We start from the raw sequence: 13,516 nt of genomic DNA, 5'->3' as shown, positions 1-13,516 counted from the left end.
TATACAAGTACAAATGCAAGACAAAATGCACCGGAAATAGGTTAGCACAGGATAGCATAATTTAACCTTTGTCATAACCTGTTGGAAGCTATTAAGTTACCACAGTTAGGACCTGTTTTGCTACTTTGAGCACCTAGCTAAATTCAAATTGACACCTTCTCTGAAATTCGATCGATAATGTTAAACAGATCTACTTTACAACGATTTTACAGCTCACCTGGCACACAGACAAAACAAGTGTATACCTAATGTTTGATGTGAACAGCATAAAAGGAGAGGCTAATAAAAAATATCCCCACCTAGCAAAACTATAAACAAAATGACAGTTTCCCTAAAACTATTCAAGTTGAACTTGTTCAATCGTGAGCAGTATCCTCAACTGCACAATCCCAATGTCTATCAGCAATAGCCAATGACATTTAGGCCTATCTTAAATCACATGGTTTTATTTTTCTTGGGGGGTGGGAGGTTGTGTTTGAGTTATACGGTTGTCCTCGTTTCTTAGAGAAGAAAGGATGAGTAACGGAAGGAGCTGGTGACTAATTTGGGAGGAGAATTGTGGATTGCGACTGTCCTTGTGCCTAGGACCTGGGATGCTAGTGATTTCCCCTACAGAGAGTCACATGGTTCTTAGTCATAAGACAACGCAGGTCCAATATGGCAGCCATTAGCTGCCTTTAAAACAGGTGAACTGCATCTCTCTCTCTCTGACCACACACTATGATACATCCCTATGATATCCCCACTTCAGTTTCACAGGGTGTTGTGTTTCCCTATCAACTTACAAAAACAGTAAAAAAAAATATACTGCTAAGGTTCAGTGAGTCACTCCTTAAGAATGCCACAGATACCGCTGAGAAATAGGCCGTTGACAAATGTGATGCTGCGGTTAGAATTCAAGGAATCAATGAGGAATCGTATAGATAGATGGCCCTGACTCTTGTCCACACTCTGCAGTGTTTCCCCTCTATCATTAGAGGTCTGCTTTCTACTGTGGTAGAAAACAGACACGAGCTGACAGGAGAGAGAGAGAGAGAGAGAGAGAGAGAGAGAGAGAGAGAGAGAGAGAGAGAGAGAGAGAGAGAAAGAGAGAGAAAGAGAGAGAAAGAGAGAGAAAGAGAGAGAAAGAGAGAGAGAGAAACCTTGCAACACACCCTCCATGCAGGCACCCACTTCCTTCTGCTGGTGCCTCCGGTCCCACCTTCTGGGTGACATTGTGGTTTATTTTACAAGAAATTGTTACCAAAGATGGGGACAAAAAAACGATCACATGGGCCGAGCAGCTGATCTCCTGTTTCCTGTATCTGTCAGCCAAATGATTGCCTTAAAGAGAAGCTATTTGTGAACACGACCAGGCAACCCTCATGAAACCATCTCAGAAACATGGTACTCCTCTGACCCATGCCTAAACAGCATGTATGGGTGGATACAGCTCAGCCCAGTCCAGTTCCCAGCTAAATATGAATCTTCACCTGATGTTGATCATGCTTCTGTCAGCAAGTAATACAATAACAACCAATTAGAGATAGGAGGGACAGACTCAGCCCCTAAGACCACTGATGCAGGACCTGTCATCACAGGGAATGGCTGGCCTCTCCAACACATACATATTTAGTACCACAGCATTGGGATCAGCAATCAACTGAGGAGGTGGGTCAGGCCCAGGCAACCCCCAAGCTCTCAGCTGAATAATATGCGGCCTCTTTCACAACATGGGTGGGATTGACTATTGTTTACTAAAGAATGTTTATGTTGGGTCGCAGAGGAAATACATTTGATGTGAGAAACTGACTATTTAAATGTTCACCACCACTTGGGTCCACCATGACCCTATGAGATTGCCAAAGGCTCTAACTTTGGGGTACCAATGACTGCAGCAAAAACCCTAACCAAGACAAGCAGGATGTACCCACACCAGGTCAAGTGAAACCTCGTTGTGAGCGCCTACAACCAAGACATCCAATTAGTGAACTAATCCAATGCAAAATTGTAATGTACTGTATGCAAGTAATAAGCATTGTTTTCTAACACATTGGAAAAAGTACTTTTTGAAGCAGGATCTACAAAAACCTGTGAGTGTCCATTCTTTGAGGACATCTATGTCAAACCTTGAGTGGAGCAAACTGGAGGTCAAAGACAACATTTTGTTTGCCAGGACCATCAATATGGGAGACTTCCTCTCTGTAGACTGAAGTCTCTAAAGATCAATCACTCCACGGATCTAAACCTTGGCTTCAGTTCAACGGCTGACCTCGTTCTACTACAAATATGTGCCACTAGATGGTGATGGAGACCACTGTACAAAAACCTACTGTACAGTCCAATATACAGGTAACTGCCAAAATAAAGGAAACACTTGAGTAAATTAAAAATACAAAGAAAGTATAGTGAAAGCAGGTGCTTCCACACAGGTATGGTTCCTGAGTTAATTAAGCAATTAACACCCCATCATGCCATAATTTTGACTAGCATGGCTAGAAGAGTTCTCAGTGACCTTGAAAGAGGGGTCTCAAAAGACCATAGGGGGATTAAAGGGTGTGTGTGTGTCTCAGTCACCAGATCTCAACACAATTGGACACTTATGGGAGATTCTGGAGCGGCACCTGAGACAGCATTTTCCACCACAATCAACAAATCACCAAATTATATAATTTTTGTGGAGGAATTGTGTTTCATCCCTCCAATAGAGTTCCAGACACTTGTAGAATCTATGCCAAGGCGCATTGAAGCTGTGCTGGCAGCTTGTGGTGGCTCAACGCCCTATTAACACATTTAATGTGGGTGTTTCCTTTATTTTGGCTGTTACCTGTAGTACAGTATAACTCTTGGGGGACAAAGCACTCTGGGTCATTCCTAGAGTGATGGGGCCAAAAATTTAATCTAGGTTGGCTGATGATTTCAGTGAATTATATTCCATAATAGTTTATCCTTAGAGAAAATGGACAGTAGCATATATAATATGAATAAATATAAAACATATATATGTAGGTGGCTTTTGGCCCATAACATAAACATTGACAAATAGCCATGAGTTTCATATTTGACAAAGCCAACAATAACAATCTGAAATGTAACTCGTAATTTTGCTGGCAGAAACCAACTGTTGCTTACCAGCAGCTCCTGTGGTCTGATGGAGTTATCAGTGTAGATGCAGAGTTTGTCTGCAGTTAATGGACGAGTTTCTTTCAATTTGGATGCAAGGAACATGCAAACTGCTCCAAGAAGTTGCAGATCACACTTTCTGGTTGGAACCACAGCTAAAAATCTGTCTAAGTAGTTCATTGCCAAGGGAAAAACCTCTTCCTCACACTTCTGTTCTTCACAAACCTAGAGAGAGAGGTGACATGTGACAATGTGCAGAAATTGGCATCATCAAATTCCAGTTATTTCAATGACCTATAATGTGTTCAATACATGTGAAACATAAAAATGATAACGAAATTAAGGAAATAATGTAACAGCCAGATATGCACATAAATTCGTCGAAACCCTTTGGGACCTGGCCAATAATTGAGCCCCACCCAGAGTTGTTGCGACATCATCAATAAATTCTAAATAAGATTATTTTAATGTTTGAAAAAGCTCTCAGGCACAGGCTGTCAATAGAATCACATTCCTTCAGTAAGAAATGAATTCAAGTCACAATTACCCCAGCCAAAAAACACCCATGCAGCACAGTACGGAACCTCTTTTTTTTCCTTCGTCATATTTTCCTAAAATATTTAAAAATATAAATAAATTGTCTACACCTATAATTTTCACATCATAATGAACACCAATGTCTTTCACATCAGACCCGACAATTGATAAACATGTCATTTGAAGATAAATGCGAAATAATTGTCAAATGTAAAACGAAGTAGCATGTGGCTGTTCTCGAGTGCGTCACCGCAAGGTCGAAATATATTTTCAAAAATTAATATAAAATATTTCATGAATGTATGTAAAATAACTCTTCCATGAAAATAAAGCTCTGGCGGTCAGGTTTCTATTCAGACAATTCCCAACATATTATGTCAAACAAATTGTAAAAAATCGAACTTAATTCCTGGGTGATGGATTTCAATGAGGAGACCAGAGGGACAGAAAGGCCCGCACCCCTTCCGCGATCCAATATTTAAAAAATAAATAGAAAATGTTTGATCAATATTTCGCATTACTTTCAATGATGACTATGTAGTTTAGACACTGTTCTTTCATTTCTGCCACGTATCAACAACAGGTATAACGTTTATGATCTGTAAAATCGTCAGAAAAACTGCAACAGTTCCTGAAAAAACAACATGGCGTTAGAATATAGGCTAGAATAGGGCTAGCATTGAACTGCATACGTGTGCATGGACATATTTAGGCAATTTTAAAATATATAACAAATAATCCCGTGCACCTTTCCTAGATCCGAACTATGCAAAGAAAAGCTTTATCTGGTGAAAGACTACACCACTGTAACCACCTGTCAATGTATCTGAGACGTAATCGTCAGTGACTTGGTTCAAAAAATCAAACCATATTAATAAAATAAACGAATTATAGGCTATCAGGATTGTATATTCGGCAATGTGATGTGCAACCCTCCTCTTTCTCACACCATGAAAACTGGACAAAATGACAGAGCGATAGGTCCGATTTGAGTGTGTTTTGATATGAGTCGTGAGCCTACAGAGTATTTCGGTACAAACCTCCAGCATCCAAGTAGCAACCATCCTCCGCATAAATGGCTGAATATCTTTCTGAACGCACTTGAAATAAGAACATTGGGGAATAAATCGTTCTTCAATGGTCAACAGGCTTTGTAATACCCTATCATCACACAGAATATTCGGATCAGGACGAGCTCTTAAAATGGTGTCCATTTCGAGGCAAAGCAGCTCCATGGTCGTTTCAGTTTTTACAAAGCCGGATTATTCTTGTGATAATACTAAACAATATTGCTAGATGCAAAGAAACTGGAAGGAAAGTATTTTGGAGACATAAAAGTGAGACTGCAGGGCTCCCAAGAGTAGTCCTGCCTCTCCTTGCGAACTTTTTCCTCTCCCCCTCAGTTCGCTTCTACTTTCTTCTGGCGTTACATTTTAAGCCTGCCTTTTCCGACCAAAGTGACGCGAGCAGCAGCGCAGACCACACTATGTTGAGCAGTTACTCAAACATTTGTTCCTCTTTTCTCTCCACTTTTAGATGACAACTTCATACTTCATATTTATTTTATTTTATCATGACAATATTACCACAATTAAAACCCCAGCCATGCGTCACAGGAACAAATTGGGAAAATGTACTCGGATAATATAGGCTATATAACTGGAACAATTTATCCATTTAGCAAGTGTTAGAGTTCAAACTCGTCAGGGGTACAGTTTTTCTGCCTTCAGAGGGGATGTAGCCTAGGGCTAGGCTATGAATGCAGGAATAGCAATGTACCCAAGTTGACAACTTCATAAACATGCATTAGGCTAATTTTATTTATGTATTTCAGTTTATCAACAAAACAACGTATCCTTGTTGATTTGCTTGCTCTGTTGTTTTTTCGAATGCACTTTATTAACTTCTAATCGCCCCGCGCTCCCTCTCGCGCTCGCTCTCCCCGACACACACACACACACACACACACACACACACACACACACACACACACACACACACACACACACACACACACACACACACACACACACACACACACACACACACACACACACACACACACACACACACACACACACACACACACACACACACACACACACACAACAAAGGTCTACCATAACTATCTTTTATATAGCAACAGCTCGCTTGTGGTTGAATGAGATAGCTTTCTAGGAAATGCAATGCAGCATAAAAAAGCTGTTGCGACAAACTTCTCTTATAGATAACACCACGATGACAGCCTATGCTCTGTATTGGACAACTGCATGTATTCATATATAAATATAATCCATGTGGTTGAGGTTGTGATCATTACACTCATATGCAGAACGATACACATAGGACCCATGTCCAATACTTAATTCTAGGTATTATGCCTTGATAAAGGTCTCTTAAATATGCTACAGTGTAATGTTGGAGGAGCTTAAAGCAGAACTGATAGTTTGCCAAAAAAACTTAGTCTCTAATGATATTCTACCCCCAAAGATGAGTCAACTAGACTATCCTGCATGGATTGTCTTTCATAGGCAGAGGGGGCAGTCTTCCGCTGCGCTCAAAGTTGTTAAATTCCATTCGAGTGGGCGTCTCTATCGTTCTGAATGGCAACACCTTTGTTCTTGTACTTGTGAGAGAAGTGGGAAATGTCTCTTTAAAGCATTTTTTGTCTGAAGATAGTTTCCTCCCCATGTCACAATTTGCATATAGCCAATAGGTCTTCTGCGCGTGACCGAGACTTGCCGATTGTTACTGGGCAGAATTCTATTGCATAGGCTATATTCGGAGAACCAGGGCGGTCCAACTCCTACAATAACTAACTATTTATCAATTCACACGATTAGCTGATGTTATTTCCCCCCTAGCATAGATAGAAATCGTAAAATTGCATCCAACAACAAGCAATTAAGACATGGCAAAGCAACACATTCCAAATGGATGAAACCTCCACATCACACACGTTTTAAAGTTTTAACTAAAAAACAGTTAGACTTTTAAAAGTAAGAAGTTCGACAAGCAGACTAAGCTACTACAATAAAGATCAACATTGCTATAATTTGTTTATTATACGCAAAAATTTGAGAAATATAGCCTAGGCTGAGTCTATAACTGCTTCTTAATTGGTTCCATGATAACCTATTATGTTGTTATGACAACCACAAATATTACAACTACATGAATGAGGCACTGAGTTACCCCCCCCCCCTTCTGTCGGAATGTTTTGGACGACAAGAACGACTACATCAAAGACAATAAGGCATGTTTTTCAACGAACAATAGTATAGACTTCTAGCCTACACATCCAGAAAGTTGCTCGTTTTGTGGCAGTGTATTGGGGGAGTTCCCCCAGATATTTATCGTGTCCCTGACGCATTTCAATGAATTATTTTCGGATAAATAATTTCCCTCAGAGAAACAGAAGCAATCAACATTCTACAATAGTGCAAACCCATCTGTGCCATAATGACTGATCTTAAAGGCTCACACATAGAATGCATAAAACGATGCAGTAGTAGACTACATTGAGCCAACATGCGCACAATCATGTCCAATTGAAGTTTCTACTTTGCCAGACAGATGCGCTTGTGAAGCGCCTTGATGGCCATGCTTCTCCACCACCTCCTCGGGTGTCAATGTGCATTTGTTATAATATCCATTAATTCATATTTCAACCTATGTATCATATTTCGGCTTTCAAAATGGGGACTTATTTTAGGCTGTTCGTGTTCTGATTGCCTCTGCATCTCGTGACTTGCTCATGCACCTGTCACTGCCATCAGAAATGACTTTTTTATGCCCATTTCTTGGACAGCATGTTAAACAAAGTGAAAAATAAAGACAGCCCAATAAGCCCATTTGTGTTCTTACCACCAACAAAGACAATCGTTTTGCTGCAGATATTATCAAATGTTTAAACTCTCTTGGGAACACAACACAACACTTTGAACATTAAGATCCCCAATCCCCAAGTTATGGTAGATTTCTTATGATGCTAAGGTTAAAGTTTACAATGTCATCGAACAAATGCAAAAATCTAATCAGCAAACACATACCATTCGACAATCATTCTAAGACTACAGTAGCGGCTCAGCACTGTAGCCTGAAAGAACCATGCTGTATTTTCGCGGAATAATGACGTCACCGCAGGCTCTGAGGAGAGTCAAACGCAGCAGAGGCGCTACATTATTTCCCAGATGCACGCAATTAACATGATATCCAATGGGACACAAACTAAAGAATATTGCAACATTTGTTTCAAACTTTATTTTGATTTGTTAGGGAAGTTTGAAAAGTTATCTCACCTCATATCTGACTCGTGACTGCAATGGTTTGTCTCAAAGTTTACTCAAAGTGGTATGAGGCTACATAAGGTTTTGAAATAACGGGAAGATAATGCAAGTGTGGGGGGGGTAAAGCTAGGCAGCATACTTAAGGCACAAGTAGGTTGCTGACATCAAAACACGAATTATGATGTTTTCAAAATGTGTCAAATTAACAGAGATGGGGATTTTGGAAGGAACTATGAGTTTAACGTTTCGATGTTCTACAAATGACAGCAATAGGCTATAAACAATATAAAGAAAAATAAACCTTTTAACATTCTAAAATCTGAAAATGTACATATTTGAACTGAAAACCATCTAGAATGTCTATACCAACAAACATAGCTGGTACTTTCAAATTCATAAATGTTGATAATTTCCCAACAACTGTTCATAGTATATTTCTGAGAAATATTGTTTATCCTCCCTTTGAGCATGTTTACATATACATTATACATCAAATTAAACAACCATAATGTGTTCATTGGGCTGCTACATGGAACTGTATTTGAAACTATTACAAAATAATTATCAAACAGGTTCAAAAAGGAATTCTGAAAATATGCCATTTCCATAATGTTACTAAATTAGGTTGTTTGAATGTTGGCTGATTTCTAGATAAACCCAACTATGGCAGGTGATAGAAGTATGCTTTGAAAACACATGGAATGTTGCTTCCTATAGATCATTCTAACACACCTGCAGCCGAGTGCCACAGCTGCAAGCTGGTATTAGGGCAGTTCTGCAATGAAAGAATAACATCTTTCTAACCAGATAATTAACAAAGGCCTGGATGAAAACACAAAAACACAGTTTGTTATTCACTTACACATGAAACATCTAATACATCGAACAAGTAACTAGATGTCTCACAGACCATATTAGAGGGCAAAAGGTAGAAAGAGGCAAATCCACTCTGTAGGTTCTTGGTTTGAATGACTTAATATAATTTCAGACTGTATGCACCAATATATATTATATTTGTCCTTTTATTAAGGTTTATATTTGAAATTATTTTTAAATGACTGTTAACAATAACCTTGTTAATAGTGTTTAAAGAATGGGTTGATTAAATATAATCAAATTAAACCATTCAATTATTTATACCATAACAACATTAATAAAGTTCACTATTTCATTTCCTAAATTAATATATATACACTAATGTTATTTATAGAAATAGCGTTTGTTCTCTTTTTCCATACTTTTCGCCTGGGGGTGAACATTTGAAAAGCAGCAATTGAAACCCAAAGAGTGTTGTGTTAGATGTGATAACTGTGAAAAGCGGAGGAAATATTCCTTAAAAATGACCAAATAAATACAACATATTCTTGACGTAATAAAACATTAGAATAAATCAACCATGACAGGATCAGAAGTTTTGTATGACAAAAAACATGTGCATACAGTGTTAATGACAATTGATAGGAGGTCCAACTAGTGACTCCACCCCACTCTGTGTTTACATGTGTTCACCATTCACTAACTGCCTCATTGGCTGACTCCAAACACTGCAAAGTAATGTACTGGTGTAACAAACTCACCATTCACTAACTGCCTCATTGGCTGACTCCAAACACTGCAAAGTAATGTACTGGTGTAACAAACTCACCATTCAGTAACTGCCTCATTGGCTGACTCCAAACACTGCAAAGTAATGTACTGGTGTAACAAACTCACCATTCACTAACTGCCTCATTGGCTGACTCCAAACACTGCAAAGTAATGTACTGGTGTAACAAACTCACCATTCACTAACTGCCTCATTGGCTGACTCCAAACACTGCAAAGTAATGTACTGGTGTAACAAACTCACCATTCACTAACTGCCTCATTGGCTGACTCCAAACACTGCAAAGTAATGTACTTGTGTAACAAACTCACCATTCACTAACTGCCTCATTGGCTGACTCCAAACACTGCAAAGTAATGTACTGGTGTAACAAACTCACCATTCACTAACTGCCTCATTGGCTGACTCCAAACACTGCAAAGTAATGTACTGGTGTAACAAACTCACCATTCACTAACTGCCTCATTGGCTGACTCCAAACACTGCAAAGTAATGTACTGGTGTAACAAACTCACCATTCACTAACTGCCTCATTGGCTGACTCCAAACACTGCAAAGTAATGTACTGGTGTAACAAACTCACCATTCACTAACTGCCTCATTGGCTGACTCCAAACACTGCAAAGTAATGTACTGGTGTAACAAACTCACCATTCACTAACTGCCTCATTGGCTGACTCCAAACACTGCAAAGTAATGTACTGGTGTAACAAACTCACCATTCAGTAACTGCCTCATTGGCTGACTCCAAACACTGCAAAGTAATGTACTGGTGTAACAAACTCACCATTCACTAACTGCCTCATTGGCTGACTCCAAACACTGCAAAGTAATGTACTGGTGTAACAAACTCACCATTCACTAACTGCCTCATTGGCTGACTCCAAACACTGCAAAGTAATGTACTGGTGTAACAAACTCACCATTCACTCTTACGGTAATTCAAAGAGTCAATTAAGACGTTTTAACATTAAGAACTCCCCTGACATTGTCATCAAAAAATATATTCTATGGAGTATAAAGCAGAACCTTGTCAGGCAAGTTATGTGGTTGACACTTACAAAGCAATGCAAACTCTATTTCCTGCATTACCCTGAGCTTGGACATCTGTTGTAACTCACAAGTCTCCTTAGCTTGTCACACACAAGCATCAAAAGATATTACGTTACTACTCCATGTAGTAACAACCATGTAGTAAGACTGCACACTAGGCAGTCATGAGAGATCAGTTGCTACCATATATGCTATCAATAATATACACTAAATGTTTCCGTTCAAAACATCTTATGCATGTTTATAATTTGCTTATTTCACACATGCTCATAGCCTATAACAGCATTTCTGTTATTTTGTTGTGGTTGAACAACTGCAGATGTCTGAGTAAAACAATAACAAAACAGAATTAACTTGTCCATCCATATCACAATACCAGGCTGTTTGTAATGCTCCATTGGTTAGACTTATTTACATAACAGTAATGTTTTAGCTGATATCAACAAAGAAGTGCAAATACAACGGTGTCATAATAGTGTCCTGTATCCCTCCTAATCAAAGAGTGCAGACACAGTACAGTCTGTAGGCTATCTGGACAATAGACAGAACCAGAAAGCCAGTTAGCCATAGTTTAGTCTGCATAACCACCCAACACTGCGTATTTCACACAATCCAAATTGTCTGCTTGAAACACAACACGTTAGATTAGGAACACATACATCCATGTTTGATTCAGCCAAACAGATTCATTTGATTCGATTATAATATGTTTCGAACACATTTCTCAAAGGTGAAGTGAATAATATCACAGCAAAAGAGACCTGAGTTTGGTCTACACTCTTAGAAAAAAAGTGTTCTCCTACAGCTGTCCCCATAGGAAAACCCTGTGAGGAACCCTTTTTGGTTCCAGGTAAAACACTATCGGGTTCCATGAAGAAATCTTTTGACAGAGGGTTCTACATGGAACCAAAAAGCGTTCTCCTATAAGGACAGTCGAAAAACCCTTCGGAACCCTTTTTTCTAAGAGTGTACAGAGAGCAATGGATAGTAAAAAGCTATCCAGTAAAAGCTATTGTAAACCACACACATGGAAAGATAATAGGAGGGATATCTAGAGAGCCAGCTCATTTGACTATTTAGTTAAAGTAACTATGTGTAATGGGTTGATTAAAAATAATCTAATCAAGGTTTATTGCTCGAATACACAGATTTGCAGATGTTATCGCAGGTGCAGCGAAGTGCTTGTGTTTCTAGCTCCAACAATGCAGTAAAAATACCGAGCAATACACAACAATATGCACATAATCCAAAAGGTAAAAATAAAGAAATTAAGAAGAAATTAAGAATAATTGAATGCTACAGGCTACATTCTAAACCCCTTTCCATTCTCTGGTATGTTTTAGAAATAAACTTACTAAATTCACAAGGGTTATCCCTGGAAGCTCATGCACCTGTGGGATGTTTTTATTCTTTATTCTCACCATTCTATTACTGATGTTACAATGCAAATTTGGCACCAATGACCAGGGCTGTGGACTCACAGCCAAACTCCCTCAGACATTCTGTATGCAAAGATGTCCTCTTGCAATTTCTGTAAACCTGTTTTTATCTCATTAAGTCCAAAAACAAGGGAGAGAGCAAAATATCTATGTTTAATTGTCATCTCCCAACATTTCGGGGGGCGAGGGGTGGGCGTCTGAGGGAGCAAGGTGAATACCCTCCCTGTTAGAGAGTTGAATTGATGATGCCGACAAGAGGTACATGCTTCAAACATTCTCATATGCTATGTGAGGGTGGTTACAATCAGTTACAAAGTTGCAATAGTCTTGTATCATATGACTGATATTACAGTATTTGCAGGTGCATGCCACAAAAACCTTGGGAACATATGTGATCTAGACACAGACAAAGATAAATTAATAACACGTAGCTGTATTCTGGTTGTCATGCAACACATCTTAAAAACACCAACTTCAGCCACATTTCTTCCCATATGTTTTTGAAGCAAATCAGTAGAATCAATCCAAGAAATAGCTCTTGAAAAGTAAAACAAAAATACAAGTTGAAGCATTTATAACTAAAAGCAATCTATCAAAGGGTTTGCTAATAGCACATTGAGAGATGTATGGGTCTCTCCACAGAGAGGACATAGTTGATGTTGTTCTACCTGCATGGGATATACAATAAGGATGTCTGTAGAGCACCAACGAGACAAACCCTCCCTCTGCCAACAGAGAAGAGCCAGTCTGCTATTCATTTACCTTTATTTACTCTTCCCTCCTCTCTCACATGCTTGACCATGACTTTTGAACTCCACCAACAATCTTTCATGAACTCATCAGAGGAGAGGAAACGAGAGGAGAGGGAAGATCTGGGGCACAGCTTGCCAAGGATAGGAACTATTCCCTTGCCCACCCGGAGGATACTTAATATAGGGTTTCCTTTCTTCTCACATTTGTCGGATAACACAACTGCACATTTTTGAGCGGAGCAGGTCAGCTGCTGTTGTGTCTTCACCCCACTGCTTCTCTAGGATTTTCCAATGTTCTTATCGGTAGCCCTTAGGTTTGTCACTCATGCAACAACTGCTTACCAATATCATACCAGAGCCTAAGATTTTTCCCCCTCCTTTCCTTTGCAACCGACAAGTAAAAACAAAGGCATTGTTGGTCCAAGGGGCCTTGCAAGGACTCTCTGGGGGCAGGTTGTGTCCTCATGGTGTAATTATGCACAAAAGACACTCCTGATTCCTGGTCATATGAAACGTTGATCCAGAGGGAGCAAAGACACCCTGAAGACTTCCACCCACATGTCCAGACCAAATGTGCATCCATCACAACCTTTTATTGTACTGCAAGACAGTCCAGTGGGCAGTGTTCATAAGGCACCAAACAGAAGAAAACTGACCCAAACAGGGAGAGACCACCTGGACCTTAAAAACATTTGATGTTGTGTGCCATAATGAACTGATGACTCTGATGGCTCTGAG

The 13,516-nt window shown here is 39.4% G+C and overlaps 1 protein-coding gene across 1 annotated transcript in view; it reads right to left on the bottom strand.

Moving 5' to 3' along the window:
* LOC124034437 (G1/S-specific cyclin-D2-like) overlaps nucleotides 1–5,084 on the bottom strand; it is a 34,396-nt gene extending 29,312 nt beyond the window's left edge. The window contains exons 1-2 of the mRNA XM_046347654.1: nucleotides 4,680–5,084; nucleotides 3,112–3,327 (exon numbers count right to left, since the gene is read on the bottom strand). Coding sequence (XP_046203610.1) covers nucleotides 3,112–3,327; nucleotides 4,680–4,874 — 411 coding nt within the window. The 5' untranslated portion in view covers nucleotides 4,875–5,084. The remainder of the gene's footprint in view (nucleotides 1–3,111; nucleotides 3,328–4,679) is intronic.
* Between the last annotated feature and the right edge of the window lie 8,432 nt (nucleotides 5,085–13,516).

Source organism: Oncorhynchus gorbuscha, linkage group LG01 (genome assembly GCF_021184085.1).
Source record: "Oncorhynchus gorbuscha isolate QuinsamMale2020 ecotype Even-year linkage group LG01, OgorEven_v1.0, whole genome shotgun sequence".
Lineage (NCBI taxonomy): Eukaryota > Metazoa > Chordata > Actinopteri > Salmoniformes > Salmonidae > Oncorhynchus > Oncorhynchus gorbuscha.
The sequence above is the reverse complement of the archived record's forward strand: the minus strand, read 5'-3'. Positions and strand labels throughout refer to the sequence as shown.